Raw genomic sequence first — 23,677 nt, 5'->3', positions numbered from 1 at the left:
ACTGAGATATCTCACTGCTCAACCTTGGCCATTTCTGTTTACCACGTTATCCTTACTCTCTAAAGCTGAATATTCTCAACACATATTTGTAGAACAAACGAATCTTCCCTTCAACTGGTAGAAGAGCACAGTAGAACTTGCCGTTGTCACATGTATATAAAAACAAACAAACAAAAAACCTTCCTGGGTCTGGAGAGACGGCTGAGCAGTGAAGAGCACTCACTGAGGACCTGGGTTCAGTTTCCAGCACCCGTACCAGGTCTCTTACAACCGCCTGTAACTCTAGCTCCAAGGGCTCACATACCCTCTTCTGGTCTCCATGGGCACCTGCACATATGTGGCATTCACTCATATAGACACACACATACACATAAATTAAAATAAATTTTAAAAAATGATAAAACTCCGCTTTGTGTGACAACTGCATTGGGGAGCTCCCCTGCCGCCCCAACACATGCTCTCAGTTCTCAGAAACTCTTCTGTTTACATGTCTCAACAAGTGCAACATGAAAATGTTATTAAATAGCATGAAGCACGGTGCTTACTTGAGGTCACATGTCAACACCACTCCCACCCTCCCAGAAAAACAGACAGACATTTCAGTGCCCACAGCTCAAACCTTACCCAGCAAGAGAAGAAGTGCAAAAACCCCTTACACACTGATCGCTGTGTCATTTCAAACGATGACTAAACACTAGACCACATGCAGAAACCCAGCAAAGGCACTCACTTTAAACCAGGACTATCTGGGTTGTTTGGCAGAAATTTTGTGTTGCTATTTCTATATACACAAGGCTTCACAGAACACCATAATGTTATTAGTCACTGACCAGTTTTTCCCTTTTCCTTATTTTCTGACAACATCTGCTCTTTACACTGGCAACAACCATTCACATTGACCTTTTACAGTGTCAACAGCCAACCCCTGGGAGTCTTATCTTAAGCAATGAATAGAAGCACAAAACAGAAAATAAGTTAGTACATAATTGACTCCTCCTTCTAGTATCATTACCAGTTAGCGAGTGCCTACTACACACTCATGACCACACTTCAGAGAGCAAAGAAAACACTTCACACAGATGTCCACTCACTTGTGTGGGACACTGAGTCCACTGGTGTGCTATCTCAGGGACTTTTGTTCTTCCAAAAGCAGCAGCCCTGGGTGACAGGCCAGATCACAGGTGGACAAGAGTGACCACCACCTCTCTGGCTCACTCTGAGCACTATATGCGGCATGGTGCCCGCTGGACTCAAGTGAGGGACGGGCAGCAGCATCACGTGTGGGAGCAGGCCTCTTTCGTACTGTGTGCCGGAGCCTGGACTCATCAGCAGTGCCTTCCCCAACTTTCCACCATCACCGCCCTCGACGGAAAACGTAACTTACTTATGTGCTAGGAGGGTCTTTCTCCCTCACCTCAGAAACCTGGTAAGATCTGGGCAGCATAAACTACACTCCTGACACCACCATGTCTCCACCAGACAGCACTATCAGATGAGACACTTTTCCTTAACCCAAACTTTACATAAAATGTCAACATAAAGTCACCAGGAACTATACCCCCACCTCTCTGCTTAAACTTTATTGCTTCAAAAAATTTTAAGACTTAAATCTTTATGGAAAAATTAAAAAAGTTCCATAGATAACAGCAATTCACGAAGTCCAAGGGACTTTTGAATAGTTTTTTAAAATCTGTATCAGAAAAAAAAATCTCACTTCCCATTTCAAAAAAAAGCATGCACGCATGTGTGAGGCTAATTGCTCTGGGCTATGCTCAGTCACAGGGTGACAGGAAAAAGGCACCACCATAAAAGGACGCCTGCTCCGTCCTCTTAAAGCAACATGCCCAGTTAACTAACTTCAGTCTGAGCAAACCACTCAACAGAGACCGCTACAACGGAGGCCCTGGCCACCCTGGCACATGTGAGTACGGACACTCTTCTCTTTAAGGGATACTTTGAAAACCTAAGTTTTAAGGTAAAAATGAAAGAAAAAAGAATGTACTAAATAACTAGCTATTTAGATTGCTTTGGGGTTATTGGCAGTCCAAATTAGCTACTAAATGAGATGGAAGTAATGAATGAAACATTATTATCAAAAGGCGGGCTCTTTTTTTATGTGCTTCAGTGTCAACTCACAGTACAAGTAAACATTAGCAAATGCCATCGGTATTTCAGGGTTCTTTAATATAAAGGGAAAGGAACAATGTTACCAAAATAGAGTGTTTCTACATTTTGATATATTTTATATACAATATAACCAGTTAGCCTAATTTTTTTGAAAAAGCCATTACATTTGACTACCTGGCATGCATTTATGTACAGAAAAGTCTTTTTGATATCTAATATTTCTCAGAGACTATCATCAATAGAATTCCTGGGGTAAGGGGGGTATTTTCTAAAGCATCAGGTTATAGAACAGTATTTTCTGCTTTGCAAAAATATTTATCAATTTATTCTCCCACCAGCAAAGCCTCCTACTGATCAGCCTGGGCTTTGCTGCCTCAGAAGCAGAATCATTCTAAAGACCAACTACTAATAATTGAAAAAATAAAATCTATGTCATCGGTTTCTATTATTAAGTGACCAGTAATGCTAAATAAGCTCCCACATTTACATTATAGAAATTTTGAAAGAAAATCTTAAAGAATTATAGTGATTTGTAGAATCAATTTCCAGGGTGAGAGTGAAGGTTTTATAGAAATGCCTAACAAAACACAAGCCACGAAGGGACTTCCTCTCAAGAAGAATGAGGGTTTTTTGTCGGTGTGGTGGTGTTTTCTGGTTAACAAGGGCTTCAAACCTCGAGTACAGGAGGGAGTAACAGTTAAGAGAAGGGCTTGGGATCACCCCAGGCCCAGGCCCAATTATTTATAACTGCTCGGCCTTGGGCAAGGCCTCTGCTTCAGCTGCTTCATTTGGGGGAGAAAAGTCTCTGCCCAGCTCTCCTGCCAGCGCCTCTCTCAGTCAGTGCTGGGCGAGTGCTCACCACGCTCACCCTGCCCATCAGCCCACAGAAGGACGAATCTAACCGGCCAAGTTTCCCTGCCCTGTCATTTTTGTGCAAATTATCTTCTTGAACTTATCTGGAGATGTCTGCTTTCCGTCTCAGCACACAGATGAGCACACTGTGCTTTCTAGTATCTCGGAGTGCTTGTCTGGGGCCTGGCGTGCTCTGCAAACCTGCAAATACTAGAGCGCCCGGCCCCACAAAGCAGCCTCGCTCACGGGCTCACACCATATGTGGGTGGCTGTGGTAATAAGTCCTTTTCTAAGCTACTTTTGGCGGGCTTCCTAGAGTTAATTAGCGCCATGATCAGTCACCTAGTGGAGTAAACGCTGTGACAAGTGACCTCACTCCAGGACTTCCAATCATGCATGCTAGGCACCTACTAGAGAGTTACTGTATGTCGGCCAACAGCAGTCTACGATGTAAAAATGCTGACCTGCAGACACCAACAAATGAAGGTGTCTAAGGGAGACCCTTCTCTCAGCCACAGTAAGAGGTGAGGTACTGGACAGGTGGGCAGTGTCCTCCTGTCTGTCCCAGGCTGTTGGTGCAATCCTGGCCACGGTTAGGAGACTAGGTCACACACACAGAAGTCTCTGCATGTTGTGGAGGTTCAGGGACTCATGGTGTCCTGCTAGCCCAAAGAGGAGAGAAAGTGTGTTGTCGGATATCCACACAGCCCTGAAAAATAGTGCGAACGTCAATCAACATCATACGAGCTGTGCTGGCCTCAATCTTCTCTTCCAATTGAAAGGCGGGCAGATTTCTGTTGCTGAAATCCTGTTAAAAATAGTAAACTCATTTCTAAAATCTCCACTCAGTGGATGTGGTGGTACTGCTGCACTCCCAGCCCTTGGGAGACAGAGACAGAATCAGGAGCTCCAGACCTGCCTCCACCATGATGTGAGTGCAGGAGACCCTATCCTAAAAACAAAACAAACTCCAAATACTCAATTCTCCTTTATTTGACTTAAAACATGCTATAAATTAATGATTACTTCATTTAGGTCTGCCTATCTCCCTCCTCATTCTCAGACACAAATAAATGGGTATATATCAAAAGTTCTGAAGTATCTTCCTGTTTTCACTTGCTTCCCGCCCATTGTACCTTGATCTCGGAAACAGGAACCAGGGATAACACATCCTGTATTCATTGTGATTTTTTTAGGCGGCAAAGAGCGAGTTCAAACTTAACAGCTATAGCTGTGACCTCAGCCACTGAGGCGCTCTTGCCTCAGCTCCGGTGAGTGGCTGCAGGCTGACTAGGAGGGGTCATGACTACTCATCAGGCTTACTATCTCTAACAGAGAACTCTCTAGCGAGGATTAGGGGAGCTGAGATTTGGCCATTCTTTTTTATCTTTGGGGTATAAGAACTGTTGCTTACATCCCCACTCTCAGAACTTCACAGGAGTGTGAGAGACAAAACCACAACCTCAACAATACTCTGTCTTCCTGGGTGGGTTGGGAGGGTGCAGAGGCTAGGGAGCTTCCATGGGCAGAGGTAAGGATGCCAGGATAAAGAGGGGAGAGTGTCAGGGGCACAGATTCCCAAAGAAATGCCCAGGGGCTGAGGACGACCACGATGTCTAGACACCTGGAGGAAGAGAGAATAGAGACCTATGATGAAGGAAATCGTGATGGTGAGCTTTCCGTTTGCCCTTGGCCTCGGGTCCCAGCTGGAGGGCTCTCGAGAAGAGGCTGCCAGGTCACTGCACAGGTAGAGAGGAAGGCCTGCAGACAGCCAGGTCACCGATGGCGGAGAGGAGATAAGGACACACACACTGTGGTGCAGGGTGAGCACAGGCAGAGTTAGGGCTGGAGGGAAAGAGCCGATACCTGAGGGAAGAGAGCCCTGACCTCCATGTGATCCCTACCTGGAGGAATCCCGAGCAAATGACTGAACTCACCTTTAATTCAGCACAGCCACAAAATAAGGAAGCTTAACTTAAAGCTTAAAACTCCCTTCAGCTTGAAGGTACAAAGTGCATGCTATTTCTAGAAGCAATCTAAACTCAGAGGAATAATTCTAGAAACACACACCTTCACTACAAAGGCCATTACCATGCCATTAGCAATCCCTCATATAAGATTCCACAAATCCTGCCACAGGCAGGAACAGGGAATTTGTGCTCCTTGTGCTAAAGTGAGCGTGACAGTGGCCTCCTTTAAATTCTTAAGTAACTTACACTCAACATCACTACCTTTGATAATTTCCATAGTCACTGCTAAAGCTGCCAAAGGCCACACAAGGAATAATTTTTTTTTTTTTTTTTTTTTTTTTGTTTTGTTTTGTTTTTCGAGACAGGGTTTCTCTGTGTAGCTTTGCGCCTTTCCTGGAGCTCACTTGGTAGCCCAGGCTGGCCTCGAACTCACAGAGATCCGCCTGCCTCCGCCTCCCGAGTGCTGGGATTAAAGGCGTGCGCCACCAACGCCCGGCTAACACACAAGGAATAATTACTGAAAAGTGAAAGAAGAATATCTGGAATATGTCCAGTCCCAATGTGCAGGAGCGTGTTCAACCAGACAGCCCTACCCCAGACACCTCGCACTCCCCATCAGTTCTAACAGGCAGCTCTCTTCACTGAGTGCTCACGAGTCTGACACCTGAGAGGCACCGAGGGCCGACTGCAGACAGCTGGGCACCGCTCTGCTGTCTGGAGAAGTGCCCTGTGCTGTCAACCGTCTTCTGCAGACTCACTGAAAGCTGGCTGGAGGCAGACTATGTCAAGGACTCAGGATCTGTCACAAAGCTGACTGCTCCAGTCCCTTGACTCATCACACTTCCAAAAGCCAGCGCCAGGCTGACCATGCTCAACTCTGCATTCTGTTCAATGGGGGAAGGACACAGGAGGAAAGGAGACAGCAGTCTACAGACAGAGACACAGCTATCAAATCAGGATTCAAGAATGACTGCACGTAAAGAAACCACTTAACATTAGATTTCCTCAGCCAGGTCACTGTGTCGTGCCCTGATGACTAACTGCACGTGGGAACGGACAGTTAGACAAATGGTCTCCGGTATCCCTCTGCAGGTTGGACTTAGCACTTGCCACCTGCCCATGTTACAGGCAAAAGCACACGCAGCGGCTGTTCGGTCAGCCAAATGGGGAACCAGGACCGACCGAGTGCTGAGGGTGCTGACACGGGCTAAACTCAGATGTCCCTGCTTAAAGGAGACACTTGACAGACGCGTGTGCAGCCAGGTAGTCGAGCCAGTGAGGAGTGATTTCCTCCTTCCCAGGGGCAGGGCTGTTGTCAAGGGCACTGAAGCAGCCGGAGCTACCGGCCTGCTGCACCTGTGCTGCATCTGTGCTGCTGCTGCTGCTGCTGCATCTATGCTGTTCCTGCTGCATCTGTGCTGCTGCTGCATCTGTGCTGCTGCTGCCACTGCTGCATCTGTGCCGCTGCTGCATCTGTGCTGCTGCTGCACCTGTCCTACTGCTGCATCTGTGCTGTTGCATCTGTCCTACTGCTGCATCTGTGCTGTTGCATCTGTCCTACTGCTGCATCTGTGCTGTTGCATCTGTCCTACTGCTGCATCTGTGCTGTTGCATCTGTCCTACTGCTGCATCTGTGCTGCTGCTGCTGGATCTGTGCCGCTGCTGCATCTGTGCTGCCGCTGCTGGATCTGTGCCGCTGCTGCATTGGTGCTGGTCCGCTCCCGTGGAGAACGACGTCCTTGGTGGTTCCCCACCCTTGTGCCCTCACATCTCCCTCCTTTTCCACTCATTTGATCTCCCCCGACTCTCAGCATGTTTTCACAACCTTATTTTTCCTCAAGAAAAGAGCCAAAAGTATGCCAACAGAAACTGCAAGAGCAGGATCATTTGTGACTTGACAACACACACACCCATAATCTTCACCTGTGCCTCCGTGCTTTCAGTGGCCCTTCTGGTTGTTATCCCAGCAAATGAAATAGGCTAGCAGAAGTCTATGTAGCCTTTGAAAATTCATAAATGCCTTGTTCTCAAGGTAAATGTTTCCTGAGTACACATTATGTCAGAGTTTAGGCAATTTTCTTAGACAACAATAAATGAGTTTTAGGGGGACTTTCCCCCCCTCCTTTTCATGGCTAGAAAAGAAAAACTGTCACTTCATGTCAACATACCTAGTTATGCAAAGATGAAATGATAATATCTCAAGAAATGTTGGTAACTCTCTGGGCAAGGAAATAAATTTTACAAACACACAGACAGACAGACAGACAGACAGACACACAGACACACACACACACACCCCACTTTCAAGAACATCAGGGAAAGACTTTGGACGGTGGCTTGCTGAAGAAGAAACTGTTTCACACACATCAGGACGACAGGGAAGTTAAGGACAAATGTCATGTCACAGAGACAAACAACAGTCCCTGCTGCTTAGCAAGAAAGTAAGAGAATGAATGCCACAGGGGCTTCCAGGTGTCCAGGTGTGTCAGGAGGAGTGCACGTTTGGGAGGTAGACACACCCTTGTGTACTTTTCACACTTTTGGCAAACAAAGCTTTCAGTGTTGAATGTTTGTCCACATATGCTAGACCCTGGGAATGCAGAAACGATACCTTTTTATATTAGAGGGTCTAGAATTAAAGGGTAGATATAGAACGTTGGGATGCCCTGTTCCTCATGAGGGCAACCCTGAAGAAAAATTCCATTTTCTGCAGCTCAGTTACTATCTACGCTGTTGGGGAAAGATGTCAGCATCTTGATTCCTGTCCTTTAATATGTGGAATGTGGAGTCAAGTTTATAATTCATAAAAGCATTGTGCTGAAACTATAATTCTTATAAATATTAGTGTTCTAAAAGAAATGGATTTAGGACATATTCTGTGGGCTTTTCTCTTTGTAGTACAGTGACATATTACAGTACTTTCAGGTTTAACACACACACACACACACACAAACATGTCAGAATCTGCTGTCTAATAATAATTAAAATGAAAAATAATTAAAGTGCATTAAAATGTAAGTTATACTTCGAATAATTAAAAGATAAATTTGAGACCGATGCAGGCCCACTAAACACAACAGCAAACAGTATGAGAAGTCCAAGAAGCAATGCTGAGCCAGGACCAACAGGGCATCCCAACATTCTATATCTGTCCTTCAATTCTGGACCCTCTAATATAAAAAAGTATCATTTCTGCATTCCCAGGATCTAGCACATGTAGAGTAAAAACACTAACAGCAGTGTTTTCTAAGTGTTTGTTAAGCCTCACAAGAGTAAACCCAGAAGATGATTAAAGAAAAGAAAAAGGTCTAACTCTGAGGGGACATAATAAACTGAGATCTGTTGGCCTAAGAATTGGATAACAGCACGCAAGGACACAAAAGGATTTTCCTCTCAATATGGAGATGATAAAGTCTACTAAAATGATAGCATTGAGAACACAGAGAAGATAGAAGCAAGGATTGAATATAATGGCAAGGCAACAGTTACCTTGTGGACTCAAACCCCAGAAGTTGCTAAATATCGAAAATGAACACATTTACAAACTATCTCAATCTCCCTTACCTAGGCTACTTTCTGACCTATCCTGTTCACATGTCCACATTCTAAAAGCGCTGTCCTTGGCTGGCTCTGGCCCAACAGTGGTCAGTTAAGATTCCTGGCCAGCCTTGCCCTCGGGGCTGGCTTCCTCTGCTCTTAGGAAGGGTGCCCACCTACCCTGGGGAAGCCGACCACATGTACCATGCTGCTGTCTGTACGCTGAAACCACGATCTCTCAGTTCTTTAAGGGCTCATGAGACAGCTGCCCCTACAAAGGACTGGCCAGAAACCTGGAGCAGGACCCAGCATGGCCTAAACTTCTCAGGTCCATTTGAGGTTCTTGCCAGACACAGTTTAAAGGTAGGTAGGCATAGCAAGTGAGTATAACGTTAAGGAGCAATGTCTGAAGAGTGTCACTTGATGAGGCTCTTGCAAAAAAACCTAAATAACATTTCTTCCTCCAATTAAATAAAATCATTACCTCACTTCAGTTAATGCAGGTTCAGTGTTCCGAATTCTGGCTGTATGGGTACAAGTCCCCAAATCACTCACACAGTGTTATTTACTGGCACACATAAGACCCACGCTGGCCTCTCTCTGTGTGAGCCTGTGTGCACACGTGCGCTTGTGTTCCTCCCCAGAGCAGCGTGTCATGTAATCAGCTTTCCTTACTATAACTTCCTGTCAAGGATTAATCTCATGTTGCCACTTTCACATTCCACAGCACGGCTGAGCCACAAAACAACCTACCAGTCACTTACTCAAAGAATTTGAGCCGTTCACAAATTTGCATCTTTGTATCATAGTTAACACTGAGCTGAATGCTCCCACACCCGAGCTGTTCTGGATCCACTCACTCCCACTGTTACCTGTCCCAGTGCTACAACACATTTCACTGAAAGACTCACCCAGGAGTCACTGGAGGCTGACAAACAATGGCAGCCCTTCCTGCTCTCCAGTTGGAGCGACTCTCCTAATCTTTACGGCTGTGGTTAACATCGAGATTCTGCAACTCCACACACACCTTTCCCCCACTATCATTTACTTTAAGATCAGATTCCACAAACTTGCTTTGAAAAACTCCTCAAAAATAGTAGGTGAAATTCTCAGGGGGGGGAATTCTCACAGAAGTTGGAAAAACATCTGTCAGAGTTGTTGGCGCCCGCTCCTCCGCGACAAGCCTTGTCTAGAAGCCGTACCCTCGTGCCTAGCCTTACTTCCTGAACACGGCAGAGGAAGGCCTTCCTACATAAATGCAAGCGCCTCTGCATTTTAATTCCTACACAAACCATGAAGCCACATTTGTCTTTGTTTATGTTGTTTTTTATTTCATTAATTTCACAGTTGTCTTTTTATTTACTTCTGATTTTGCTGGACAAATTCAGTTCTCTGGCTTCTCATGATGTATGGCTAACATCTATTTTCAATCTTTCTTTTTATTTTATTTTAAGCATTTCAAAAATTTACAGTATGGTGCTTTCTTGTTTTTGTTTTTCGAGACAGGGTTTCTCTGTGTAGCTTTGCACCTTTTCCTGGAACTCACTTGGTAGTCCAGGCTGGCCTCGAACTCACAGAGATTCGCCTGGCTCTGCCTCCTGAGTGCTGGGACTAAAGGCGTGCACCACCACCACCCAGCTGGTGCTTTCTTTAATTCAAATGTTTTCATTTCTCATTCATCCTTCATTCCTTCGTCATTGATTTCTACTTTAGCTGTACTGTAGTCAGGCTGTGTGACCTGCTCAATAATGACCTTCTGGAGGTCCTGAGACTTCTCTAGTTGAGTCTGAGATATGCTATGTCTTCCACACATAGTCTACTAACTTATAAATCATGTTGAGCAAATCCTCAAGGCCTTTTATTTTCTTCAATATTATTTCTAGGATATTCAGATACACATGATTGCCTATTATGATTGTAGACTTGTTAATTTTTCCTTTAAACTATATAAAATTTTGACAGCTCAGGCACATTTCATAATTATTTTTATATCCCTTGTGGACTATTCTATTTGTTTGTTTGTTTGTTTTTGTTTTGTTTTGTTTTGTTTGAGACAGGGTCTCTCTGTGTTGGCTGTCCTGGAATTCACTCTGTACACCAGGCTAGCTTTGAACTCACAGAGATCCACCTGCCCCTGCCTCCCAAGTGCTGGGATCAAAGGTGTGTACCGACATGGCCCAAAGACTATTCTTTACATTGGCAGTAATGCTATATTCCTATTAGTACGGAAGTCACCGTGAATTTCCCTTTTTTCTGATGTTCTGATTACAGCCCGCCCTGTGCTCAGTGGGACTTGGCTGGCATATATTCCCTACAGCTTTCTTCTAGACTTTCTCAATTATTTGAATTACATCCTCTCCAAGCAACACACAGCTGGATTTTGTTTGTTTTTAAACTCCAAATTGGTAGTTCTCCCTTCCACAGGCAAGTTCAATCCATTTAAACTTGTTAGAACGTTCCATGTTCTTCTTCTGTGGCTTCTACTTCCCATCCTCATCCTCTCCTCTGCCCATCAGTCTCCTTTCTGGTCTGTTTGAGACAAGATGCCTCTCCTCACTTTGTTCAGTTTTGCTTTAGGTTTTATCTGTAGACAGTGAGGACTCATCTGCCAACACCACACACCAGAGCAGATCTTGGGTCCAGTGAGCATGCCTCTCCTCAGCTGCCAGAGAGGGAACAGAGACCCAGTCCACCAAGCAGTGCAGGCCCAGGAGCAGGTCTGGAGCAGTGCTTCCCATCAGTCTTGATAGAGGACTTCTCCTTTAAAATACCATCAAGAGACATTCCAAAGGCTCCCTTAATACTGGTGACTTTCACATGAAATTTATAAAGACAATCTACAGAGAAGTGACTTTTTTTCTTTAAAATATAATCGCAGGGTTTTTTTGCTCAGTTTCCCCACTTTCGTTGGCATTCACTCTTTTATATGAATTTTACTGTCAGAGTTCTTAGGTTTCCAGTTTAGGACTTGAAATTTGTCTTGGCATTTTTTATGACCAAGAAAAAAATTTAAACAACCCAAATGTGCACTGAGGGAGTAGCTACTAAATTATACATTAACACATTGGAATAATGAGGCACATTGACTCAACACTTTGGAAACCTGTGGAGTATCCATCAGATGCCTCATAAAACCCAAACATTAAAAAACAGGTAACTACACTGCCATGGAGATGTATTTACTATGAAGGTAAGACACAAAACACCACACATTATGTTACTCTTACTGGGTCAACACATACTATATGCCCAATTTAAAATTTCCTACTTGAAGCTGCTTACGTCTCCCTGCCCCACACAGTCCAACAATCTCCCCCATGAAAGGGAAGAGCATACCACAACAGAGCTGCGCTGACAGCCCCTGGGAACTCGACTTTTTCTTTTTTCTTTTTTCATTTTGAGAAAGGGTCTCACTGAGATCTCCAAGCTGCCCTCAAACTTCAAAAGTCACTGGTATTACAGTTATGCACCACTACATTTATTTTCTTTTTAAAAAAAATTTAGTTATGAATAACTAAATGAATACTATGAATACTACTTCTTTTTTAAGAAAGAGTAACTTTCAGTTCCTAACACAGCGCGAGATTACTTATCATCCTTTTAGGTTAACACACAAATCAGTTACTATGGCAAGCTCACACCTCACTACATGTACCACTGATTTCACTTCCTGGCAGCGACAGGCATTTTGGAAGTGGAAAAAAAAGCTCAACCTAAATTCAGTTTAAAAGCCAAGTTGAATGCCTGTCTAAAATGTGGGGTACTTCACATGATTTATTCTTAACCACACAGTGATTCAGAAAAGGGGGATTTCTGCCTAAGTCAGTGCGCTCCTCTTGTCGCGAGGATGCACTTGACCTACTTAGATGGCTGTTTCCTTTGCCAGAGTTCTGACCAAGTCACTAACTGGAAGAGTAAACACATAGATTTTGTTCTCAGTTTATTCCAGTTGAAATTTACATACTGAAAATGTTAAAGAGATGTATAAATGACTGAACAGCTGAGTTAAATAGTTTTAGCTAAACAGTCTTACTTGTTTTCTCCCTAGTGACTCTGACCCCTGCTGGATACAGAAATGGCTAACAATTTTACTACTGCACTGGCAACTTCTCAGGGCAATAACTGTGATCTCTATGCACACCACAGCACAGCCAGGATATTAATGCCTTTGCATTACAGCCTTGTCTTCATCATTGGTCTGGTGGGAAACCTGTTGGCCTTGGTTGTCATTGTTCAAAACAGAAAAAAGATCAACTCAACCACTCTCTACTCGATGAACTTGGTGATTTCCGACATCCTGTTTACCACAGCTTTACCCACTCGGATAGCCTACTACGCACTAGGCTTTGACTGGAGGGTCGGTGATGCCCTGTGCCGGATAACTGCCCTGCTGTTCTACATCAACACGTACGCCGGTGTGAACTTCATGACCTGCCTGAGTATAGACCGCTTCTTCGCTGTGGTGCACCCTCTGCGCTACAACAAGATTAAGAGAATCGAATACGCAAAGGGCGTTTGCGTATCTGTCTGGATTCTAGTATTTGCTCAAACACTGCCTCTGCTCATCAGCCCTATGTCAAAGCAGGAGGGGGACAGGACGACCTGCATGGAATACCCCAACTTCGAAGAGACAGCTTCGCTCCCCTGGATTCTGCTCGGAGCCTGCCTGCTGGGCTATGTGCTGCCCCTCATAGTCATTCTCATCTGCTACTCTCAGATCTGCTGCAAACTCTTCAAGACCGCCAAGCAAAACCCACTAACTGAGAAATCCGGGGTGAACAAAAAAGCTCTCAATACAATTATCTTCATCATTGTTGTGTTTGTTCTCTGCTTCACACCTTACCACATATCAATCATTCAACACATGATTAAGAAACTCTGTTCCCCTGATGCCCTAGAATGCGGCCCAAGACATTCCTTCCAGATCTCTCTGCACTTCACAGTGTGCCTGATGAACTTCAACTGCTGTATGGACCCTTTCATATACTTCTTTGCGTGCAAAGGGTACAAGAGAAAGGTCATGAAGATGCTCAAGCGTCAGGTCAGCGTGTCAATCTCCAGTGCAGTGAGGTCAGCCCCTGAGGAAAATTCACGCGAGATGACGGAGTCGCAGATGATGATCCACTCCAAGGCTTCCAACGGAAGGTAAATGGGCACATGGGTCACAGCAGAGCAAGCCACATGGTGGCCTCGGCAGACTGACTGTCCAGTTCCCAGTACGGATTCCTTTCAACTTCCCACTGCCAGTCTGCCAACCAACACACCGAGATCCAGGCCAGCCCGAGAGAACAACAAAAGCATGTTCTACTTCATGAATTATAGACACAGGAAGGCCAGCTTAGCAAGTCTCGATGTAAAAGGAGATGTTCTGTGTTCCTATGAACATAGTCATTACTATTTCTGCCAATAGTTTGGCAAAAGATAAATGACTGATTGCACTATACATTATCAGTGTAAAAACGTCAATACTGTAATATAGGAAACATATTTCTTAATTTACATCTCTTTCAATTTTAGGTTTTATCTCCCTAGTTTTTATTTGTTTGTTTGTTTTGTTCTGAGACAACTGTTTTAAGGAATATTTTGTGGGATAAAGAACAGGATGTAACAGAAGTATTCATATGCTACTGCCAACGACCAGCAGAAGTTACAAGTGTAATTAGCAAAAGGTGGATGAAAAGCAAAGGTGTGAGTGCTCACGACAACAGAGCAGTGAGAGCATCTCCCCAGACAGCCAGGCCTGCGCTCTGGACCGCCGCTCAGAAACGGAACTCTCGATGGAAAGCATGTCCACATGCTGCACTCTTTAGGATGGAAAACCGGCAGTACCTGGTATCTATATACTCTAGATTAGGCTATAAGAAGTGGGGGCAGTGAGGATTACAAGTATAATCGCCACATTTGCCTAAATAAATCAGGAAGTAAGATGCACTATTTATAAATTACGAGTTTTCAGGATTTTTTTGTCTTTAGAGGCAGGTTTTCTCTGTGTAGTTTTTGGAGCCTTTCCTGGAACTCACTCTGTAGACCAGGCTGGCCTCAAACTCAGAGATCTGCCTGCCTCTCCCTCCCAAGTACTGGGATTAAAGATATGCACCACCATTGCCTGGCTAATTTTTTTTTATTTTTAAAAAACTTATTTAAAATTTATTTTTATGTGTAAAGATGTTTTGCCTACATGTAATTCACTGCACGATGTGTGAGCAGTGCCTGCAGAGGCCAGAAGACGACGTCAGATGCCTCTGGACTGGAGTTATAGTGTTGGAAATTGAACATGGGTCCTCTGGAAGAGCCGTTAACCACTGAGCCATCTCTACAAAACCCTTTTCTGTTTCTGAGACTATGGAATTCTCTATGTGGACAGGCTAGCCTTAGACTGGTGTATGATCCTCCTGCCCCCTGCCTCCCTAGTGCTGGGCTGCAGGTGTCATCTGCTCAGGGTCTTGTGACATTATACACCTGCCCACAGGACTGCCTTAATACGGGCAGGTGGCCTTCCTAAACACTGTCTGCCTGATCAAATTTGCTTTCTTCTAGTCCTGAAATTTCCCCAGTACAGTATCTCAGATGGCAACGATACCAATTTAGATGACAGAGAAGAAATAAAACACTATGAGTCAAAATTTCAATTTTTATTGTGGTATATGCCCTGGAAATATTTCATTTTAATAAAATTAATTTGTTTCGTCTTTTGTCTTCTGAGACAGAGTCTCATTATATAGCCCAGACTGGCCTTGAACTCATTATGTATCCCAGGCAGGTCTTTAGTAATTAAAGTCCTTCCTCAGGCACATACTTGTAACCCTAACACTTGGGAGGCTGAGGCAGGGTGACTGCTGAGAATCAGAGGCTAGCCTGTACTAGGGTTACAGACATAGTATACCAAGCCCCTGCTTCAGGAAGAAAAAGAAAACTTATGGTGTTAGCCTTCTGAGTACTGAGATTACAGGTGTTGCTACCACACCCAGCTTAGAAAATAAATATTAATCATCACTACTATAACTATATTGAGTACAGTTAAGATCCAAATTATATTGATTTCATGGAGCCATCTGGTCTTAAAGCCACTAACAACAAATGGCTGGTCTGAGAGAGGCAGGTGGAAGTCTGGATCTTGATTCCTTTGTGCACCCCATCTACGGACTTCCCAAGGGAGGGTGGGAAGAGCAGTGGTGAAAGCTAAGCCAGAGCTCTGGAAACACTAGCACACCAGACAACCTGCTTCCTTTCCCAGCCCTCAGGCAAGCTTGTTCTCTGACCACACTGATCATCACACACGAGCCAGGGTGCTAATCAGGCCAGTCCTGCCACCCTGCAGAAAGTATATGTCGTGACAGTTTACGTGAGTGTAACAGTCTCCACCTTCTCCCTCCATCTCACCACAGAGAAGTGACTCCACCATGTCACCTACAGCAGACTGGCAAAATGGTGACCAGGAAGCATTTCTTCAGTATTAAGTGTTCTTAGGTCTATGGGTCCCGTCAAAAGGGCTATCAGCTCCCCATTCGAAAGTGGTCAGTGCTCACTTCAATCATGGGGCAGCTGTTCACACATGACGGGGTGTGTGCTCCTCACCTGTGCTTCAGTAAGCCCTACATTCCTTCCTAGCATTTTAGCGGCCCGTAAACTCGGTGTGAAAGGGCAGTGCTGAATAACTTCTGTATTCTGTGACGCACCTGATCATCACAATGAGCATTTGCTGCGTGAACAGACAACCTTGAGCAGTCACCTAACAAGAGGAGGCTACAAACTCATAAAGGACAGTGGGCAACCATCTGCATGATCTCATTCCTCTTCGGTGACCTCATTTTTATTTCTAAAAAGATCATTCCGTTAATTTAAAAATTCCCAAAGCTATTCAGCTGAAGAACTGTTAAATGTGGGGCTAGAGAGGTGAATGAGTGGTTAAGAGCACTGGCTGCACTCCAGAGGACCCAGGTTCAATTCCCAGCACACACACAGGGCGGCTTACAACCATCTTTAACTCCAGTCCCAGAGAATCTGGCATCCTCTTCTGGACCCCTGGGGCACCAGGCAGGTACAAAGTGCGCAGACACACATACAGGTAAAACACCCATACACATACACAAGTAAATAAACTTACCTATTTAAAAAAGAAAAGTTAAATGTGCTGACTCCTCAGTGACAGTTCAGAACAGTAAGCACCGGACAGAAACAGCACTGGCTATATTTTGAAGAGCTCAAAATTTTCCAAAGTAAATCATCTTTATCCATACAGAACTGATTTCCACAATTCTGTGAACAGTATGACCAGACAGAATTGTTCACACGAATTCCAGAAAAAGCAACTGGCCCATCAGAGGCAGGACTGGGAGGGTGGCCTTAACTTCCAGCCATGCAGGCGATGATCGAGCAGACGTAAACAAAGGTGAGCGAGGCTTCACTGCCACGCTACACCATCGGACTACAGAACCCTCCCGAGGGGCAAACCGCTCAACTCCGGGGGGTTCTAAAGTCGGGGCTGGGTGCCGCCTGCGGCCTGGGGCTTTGTGTGCAACAAACCTGGCAGAGTGAGGCCCAAAGAAAGGTTTCACACATTCGCTCAGCTGAACGGCTATACTAATACTGTCCTGCCCCAGCGAGAGCCCGAGTACTTGATTTCTCGATGAAATGAAAATACACAAATGGCCAATGATAGACAAATACATGTACGAGAAGACCCTCCAGGTTAAACTAGACGTGTGAAGAAGCAGAGCTCATTAACCAACAAATCAACAACAAAACTAGAGACAGGAGCATGGCCTGCTTGGACATGACCCACTATTTCAAGAGGCAAGATCAACAGTCCCAACACCAGGAAAGGCAGCATGTAGTTTTTAAAAGGGACACACCCATCTTAACTTAGCTGAAATGACCTATTTTAGTAACTTCTCAGCCTGCTGTAATTTGTTATTCTCCAAAAAGCTAAAAACATCTGTTCATTAAATATTCAGGTGAAGAATGAGAAACGAAAGGCACACAAATGAGGACTGAGGAGGGATGACAAGGCCCAGCCTTCTGAACCAGAGGATTACATGAGTATTTGCTAGATCTGCAGCAATGGCGATGCACAGCAAACTCAGGAAAGACTGAAACCCCATACCCACTCATTTTAAACCTTAACAGACTAAGGAGGAATAGTTTTCATCATCTACCTATCACACACCATGTTCCCAAGCACGTGATCACACCTATGTAGCTTCTATGTATGTATGTACATATGTATGTATGTATGTATACATGTATGTATGTATGTATGCTCCCCACTATGTGGACGAGGAGACCAGACACCAAAGGCACATGGAGGATGGAGCCAGGATTTAGGCTCAACCTTACGTCTCTGTACAGCAGCCTGGCTTGAAACAATCCATACCGCCTCCTACTGCACATGCTCACCAGGAACCACTCCAGTCCCTTCTCTCGGTAGGCCCCAGGCTTCCACTTCCTGTGGCTTTCAGTGCTAAGGACGTTCCTCCATCACCATATCTGAACCTCAGTCCATTTGCCAGGACAGCCTGTAGTTTCTCTGCAAACCCCACCTTACCTGTCTTGATCACCTACACCCAATTGCCCTCCTCTATCCATGAGAGTTCCGTGGTGGAGAAATCCCTGCTTGAGTTTTCTCCTCTTTGGCTCCTGCTCATCTCTCACAGTCCCACATCACACCCAAGCCCAGAAGCTGGCTGCTGCACGCCTGTATTACTGCTGCCTCTTCTAGCTGAACCTCTCAGCTAGATCCAGAAACTAGATTTCTTCAGGACGCCACCCAGAACCAGCTGCCTCCACTGACAGCCGCCTGGCCACCACCTACTGCACAGCACACTGCTCTAAGCACTTCGCTCCTTCAAGCTCCACACTCGCTGTGAGGACTGGAGTGTGAGGGGCGCTCGGACAGAAACTAGGACCTCAAGCATGTTAGGTGAGTGCTCTACCACTGAGCCACACCCTAAGGCTCAACATACTGAACGCCCCTGGCCTCCCCACTACAAAACTAACCTGCCCGAGGAAGTGGGGAACGTGCCCAAAGCCTCAGTCAGGAGGGAGCAGGCTCTGAGCTCTGGGTCGTCACTCTTAATCACTACACTTTCTCCACACACAAACAGAAGCACATGTCCCTCAGAGAGCCCTGCATCTGTGCCCTGTGGTGTGTGTGACTACTACTGGCCCAGGAGCTGGGGGAAAGTGGCACGCCACTTGTGGGTTTCTGTGTGAGAGAAGAGCGAGGCATGTTCTTCTAACCTTTCTACCTTGCCACAGAGAGCTCTCTGAGTAGGACAGAACTCCCACTTGGGCCCCATCTACGTGTGCTGTACAGACACAAGAAGTCCACGTGTGCACTTAAGCCCTGCGATTCCAGGTGTGTTTGTTACTACAACACAAGCCAGCCTGGTATGATTGATTCAGGAGGAAAAAACACCAACATATAAAGGAAGCAATGTGTGGTCACTATCAGGTTCTGGTGCACAAACATGCTCTCCCCTTAGTCTCCCTCCCACAGGGTCATTAATTCCAAGCTCCAAGACAGATGAAAAGTTCCCCGTCACACCAAAGTCCGAGTTCCTCTCCCACATTCTCAAGTCCTTCCAAACTAATGTCCCTCCACTGCTCAGGTGGACCTTCTGCATCAATCAGGCAGCGTCTGTCTCGGTGCAGAGAGAGCACACCTTGATTCTCACTGGCTGCATTTATTATTCTGCTTCCTCCACTCCGTTTAACTCTTACATCCAAATCATAACTTTTCCTTGTTTGATTGCTCCAAATCACCCATCTCCCTTTCTTTAAGGTACTTTAACTTTTACAGCCTATGTCACATAGTTGGGACTTGATGTACAATAATTTAAAACAAAGAAAACACTGTGCTGGCCTGAAGACCTAAAGCTTCGGGTCTGGCTGGCCACTAGCCAGACCTTTCCAATTCTGTCCAGTATTGAGCCTTTTCAGACTTCAGTTTTCTTGTCAGTGAACAAGAGATGGCTAATGTGTAAGTTTGTCCAGCCATCACTGCCTAGCCTATGAACAATTATTAGTTCATTCTCGTAACCTTCAGCTAAAACATTAGACTTACTGGGGCTAAGACACTGGTCTTTGCTGATCTCTGTTCTGGGAGGTTCTGAGCATAGCCCACCGAACACAGACAATGCTCAAAAGCCATGCTGACCACAGGTCATCATACTGCAGCTATAAGCTTTGCATTATCAAAGCTTGGTGGACGTGAGGTTTCATAACGCCTTAGGCGGCAACAGGTGACTCAAACATGCTTTGCACTGAACTAATAACCATGTCAAATACAGCAGATTAAAGCCAGAATGGCAACCCCGAGTCCTTTTCACTTTCTGCTGACAACGTAAGAAGACAGCGGCAGCTCTCGCACTTCCGTCCACACAGGACAGGTGACATGGCTGTCTACACGGATTTACTTCTGATAGCACAACTCTGAACTCAGCGAATCAGTGCAGACAGGAGCTGTCAGGAAGTGAGGACAACATAACAGGAAACACAAAGCACAGTTTAGTTCGGATCCAACTGTTTATTTTCCCCAGGACTCTGAAGCGCCTCTCTCACTGGCACACATGTGTGCTTCTCATTGACGATGCTTTCTAGATGTCCTGGCCTTTTCTTGTTAGTGACATCATCTCAAAGTCTTGTTACGAAAGCAACCTGCAAGCCACTCTGGGGCTGCAGCCACATTACTTTCTGTCCCACGTGGGAACTACTACAATCAATTCAAAACAAAAACTCACGTATGTTTTGATTGGCTTTTTATTTTTCCGTTTTCTCAGAGTGTGAGATTTATTTCTGGCTTCTGTACTTGTAAGAATGACTTTTCCCATGCAGGTTGTGAGAGAGAGAGAAAGAGAAGTCTATCAAAACGAAACTGCAGAGACTACAAAAGCCTAGAACCTTCTTCTAAAAGTCACATTCTCATGCGTTTGTGAGAACAGCTCCACAACCTGCCCCCCAGTCCCTGCTGCCCGTTAAGAGACAGAAGAAAGCTCTATCATCATGCGCTGACATAAGACATGTGCTGCCCATTTCGTTCCCTCGGTGGATAAAGTCTAGACGGCCATGGAGTGGAATTAACTGCTTTGTCTAAAGCACAGCTGTGAAAAGAAGACTCAGTTAAGTCCACCACCTAACTGTGACAAGAAACTGAAGCAGTCCTTAGCCTCTCCCAGATTCCTCTGAAACACAGGACAGGACTACCCCTGTCCCTGTGCACTTGATGTCCAGAGAGGCCCAGACTGGTAAATCTGACGCAGACACACGGTTAAAGGACACAGCAGGCCTCGGCATGCAGAACTCAGGGAGCAAACAGGAGAAAAAGGAGACAACTCTCATCAGGTATATCAGATCATCAGAAGCTGCACACTGCACAAGACAGTGAGGTGCTCTTCTCTCTGTGTCTGATGTTTTCTGTATAAAATCCTAAACTCGGCTAAGTATAGTCTCTAACACTTTACCACAGTTTTGTTACAGCAAGAATGGAAGCTGAAACTCAGGGACAGTTGAAAATGGAGACAGGGGAGAGGGGGAAGCAAGCAGGGAAGGGGGAGAGAGAGGTCACTGAACCGCAGCAACACAGTCACGTGAGGAAGAGTACACGGTGGCCCCACTCACTCTAAGGTCACAGGTGAGGGGAGACTCAACAGATCTTCACAAAGTCCTAACTAAGAGGTAGATGGTGGGGACAAAGGCATCAACAAGACAGGTTACACCAGAAATCCACAGGAAAATCATGTGAACCGTCTCCTCCCCGACAGACAGACAGACAGACAGACACACACACACACACACACACACACACACACACACACACACACACACACATTTCAGATCTTGGCACACTGCTCTGCACATATATAACTGAAGTAAAATACAATGATATTCTTTGGATGGCCAGTCTGTCAACCATGGTTCAGTTATAGAGAACAGACACCAGTCAGACTACTTTGTATAGAAAAAGACTCAGTACCCAGAACTGGGCTTTTATGAAGTTGCTGAAAGGACTCCAAGCAGAGATCCAGGTGTGCCTCCAGGAATGGTCTCCTGAAACAACACACCAGAAGCGCCTACGCCACCCGCTGGGCCTAGTGAACTGCACCAGCAAAGAGCGGATTTCTTGTATTGGTTCTGCAGCTCAGGCTGAACTCAAGGGACACGTGGGAAAGGTGGACCATGCCTCAGGAACAAGACTGAGGCTATCCACTGACCTCTACTTGCACATGCCTGAATCACACACATGTGGACTTACATACATACATGCAGATTTTTTTTAGTTTACCTAACAAGCACAAAGCCCGTTTGATCCCCATCACAGTACCTCGCCACCAAATAAAAATAAAACTTTAAAATCTTAAGAGAAAGAATAAATTCTACCAAAAATTTTCCTCAAATAAAATTATCTTAATATTCATTCTATAATGTTACTCCACACAGATTCTCCATGTTGTCGTTCAACAAACTGACCCTTGGTCTGGTTATTTCTTTAAACAACAGACATTTAAGTGTATAGTGTATCAGCCACAGAAGACAGAACAAGCCACCCTCAGACCCTCAGCTTCTGTCACAACTTGGTATTAAACATGATATGCATGGTGCGATTGGAGCAAGAGGAGTATCTTGCGCTGACTCCAGCTCTGTGCTATCTAGGGTGTTCTGCTGAATCAGATGCAGTGTGACTTAATGAACAGCCCAAGCAGGCCTGCCCCATGCCTGGCCCTCAGAACCGCTCTAGGTTTTTCCTCTTCTGACCTCAGATAACAAGGATTTCAGAACTCCACATGTAACATACACAAAAATTCAATTCAATCCTAAAATAGGTATGAGATTATTTTTGTGTGTTATGTATCTTGCTATGGTTACCAAGACGTGGTTAGGATTTTGAAATTTTTTTCTTAGAACGATACAATCATCTGAATCTGCAATCTTTCGTAAGGTGCAACTGTCCCGCGATAAACAAGAGCAGGAAGTGAATCTTGACTCGACTCCTCATCCCCCACTGCTCAGTGACAGACTCCACCGTCACCTGAGTCTGACTTGACCAGCCTTACATTTCCTGTCATACAATCCTGGAAGTTCTTCACACTTTTATTTCTGTTTGAACAAAGCCTGTTTCCTATCGGGCTGGAAATTGTGACATACTCAAATATTTTAAGTCCAAGAGGAAGGCAGCTGAAATAAAGGAATTGAGCAGCAAAGCACTTAAAAAGCAGAAACGAAAACAGATGTTAAACTTCTTTGACACAAGCTTTACTAACAGTCTCCACCAAGGCTATTTCAGTCAACTACTAGAAATACCCTACCTGCTCAGGGGCCTCAACAAGCTCCACTGGTCATGAGCCTCTCTGGGGTGGAGGCCAACTCTTTCCAAGGTTCTATCTACTTCACAGCACACAGGCAACAACCTACCACTGAGCAGTACCCTCCAGTGTCATTCGGTGATACCTGGAAACATCTGAGGTGAACAGGAAAGTACCCCACAGCAAAGGACCATGTGGTCAAGGCCGGGCGTAACAACATATGACTGTAAGGCTAGTATTGGGGTTGAGGCAGGAGGAATTGTGAGTTCTGTCAGCCCGAGTTATAAATCAAACTCCAGGCTAGCCTAAACTATACAATGAGAGTTTAACGATTAAAAAAACAAAACACCACACACAGAGAGAAAAAGTGAAGCCACGATGTCAGAAATGCCAATGCTGAGGCAACTCTAGTTTAATTTAACTATGTCAATGCCCTTCATGTTGGAACAGGAAATCACGGCTCACACAACCTTCTGGTGACAGCTCACAGAGTCTTTTCAAGCAGGGTATGATAGATACATTAGAGACTCAGGCAAGGCACTCTGGCCACTGAAATCCCTGAAGTGTTTAAAGCTTAAGTCTCCTACTACATAAACCAAGGCCCCAAGAGTGAGTAGCTCTGCACAGCACCGTGATTCTGAAGGCACCGTTAACCTCCTAAGCCAACTGTCGCTTTCCTTCTACAAGGGCTCTTCACTGTAAATGCACAAGCAAGACATGCTACTTCTGCCTTCCCTGCCTTCTACTGCTGTGCGGCTTCTAACAACCAGCTTAGGAAAAAGCGGTGCTGAGCCTGTTTCTCCGATGAAGCCCCACCTCCCAGGGTTACTCTAAGGATGGCTCGGTACATGCCAAGTGTCAGGACAGTTGTGGGGACTCAAAGCCAAGTGT

At 45.2% G+C, this 23,677-nt stretch overlaps 2 protein-coding genes across 7 annotated transcripts in view; one reads left to right on the top strand and one right to left on the bottom strand.

Moving 5' to 3' along the window:
* Ubac2 (UBA domain containing 2) overlaps positions 1-23,677 on the bottom strand; it is a 184,705-nt gene that overhangs the window by 66,038 nt on the left and 94,990 nt on the right. The gene's annotated exons all lie outside the window — the stretch shown is intronic.
* Gpr183 (G protein-coupled receptor 183) lies at positions 1,771-15,178 on the top strand. Of its 3 annotated transcripts, XM_076545596.1 has the most exons (3): positions 1,806-1,921; positions 8,729-8,849; positions 12,535-15,178. In XM_076545596.1, exon 3 carries the CDS (start codon positions 12,562-12,564, stop codon positions 13,633-13,635), a length of 1,074 nt encoding a protein of 357 aa, XP_076401711.1. In that variant the 5' UTR covers positions 1,806-1,921; positions 8,729-8,849; positions 12,535-12,561; the 3' UTR covers positions 13,636-15,178. The 3 variants fall into 3 exon arrangements, with proteins under 3 accessions (XP_006978832.1, XP_076401712.1, XP_076401711.1); XM_006978770.4 differs by lacking the exon at positions 8,729-8,849 and having other exon boundaries at positions 1,771-1,921; XM_076545597.1 differs by lacking the exon at positions 8,729-8,849 and having other exon boundaries at positions 1,805-1,975.

The sequence above is a fragment of the Peromyscus maniculatus genome, chromosome 9 (assembly GCF_049852395.1).
Source record: "Peromyscus maniculatus bairdii isolate BWxNUB_F1_BW_parent chromosome 9, HU_Pman_BW_mat_3.1, whole genome shotgun sequence".
Classification (NCBI taxonomy): domain Eukaryota; kingdom Metazoa; phylum Chordata; class Mammalia; order Rodentia; family Cricetidae; genus Peromyscus; species Peromyscus maniculatus.
This window is presented reverse-complemented; position numbering and strand designations above follow the sequence as displayed.

Bases quoted from the DNA above. Each gene is read 5' to 3' on its own strand.
- Gpr183 (XM_006978770.4), top strand. From the start codon at position 12,562: ATGGCTAACAATTTTACTACTGCACTGGCAACTTCTCAGGGCAATAAC.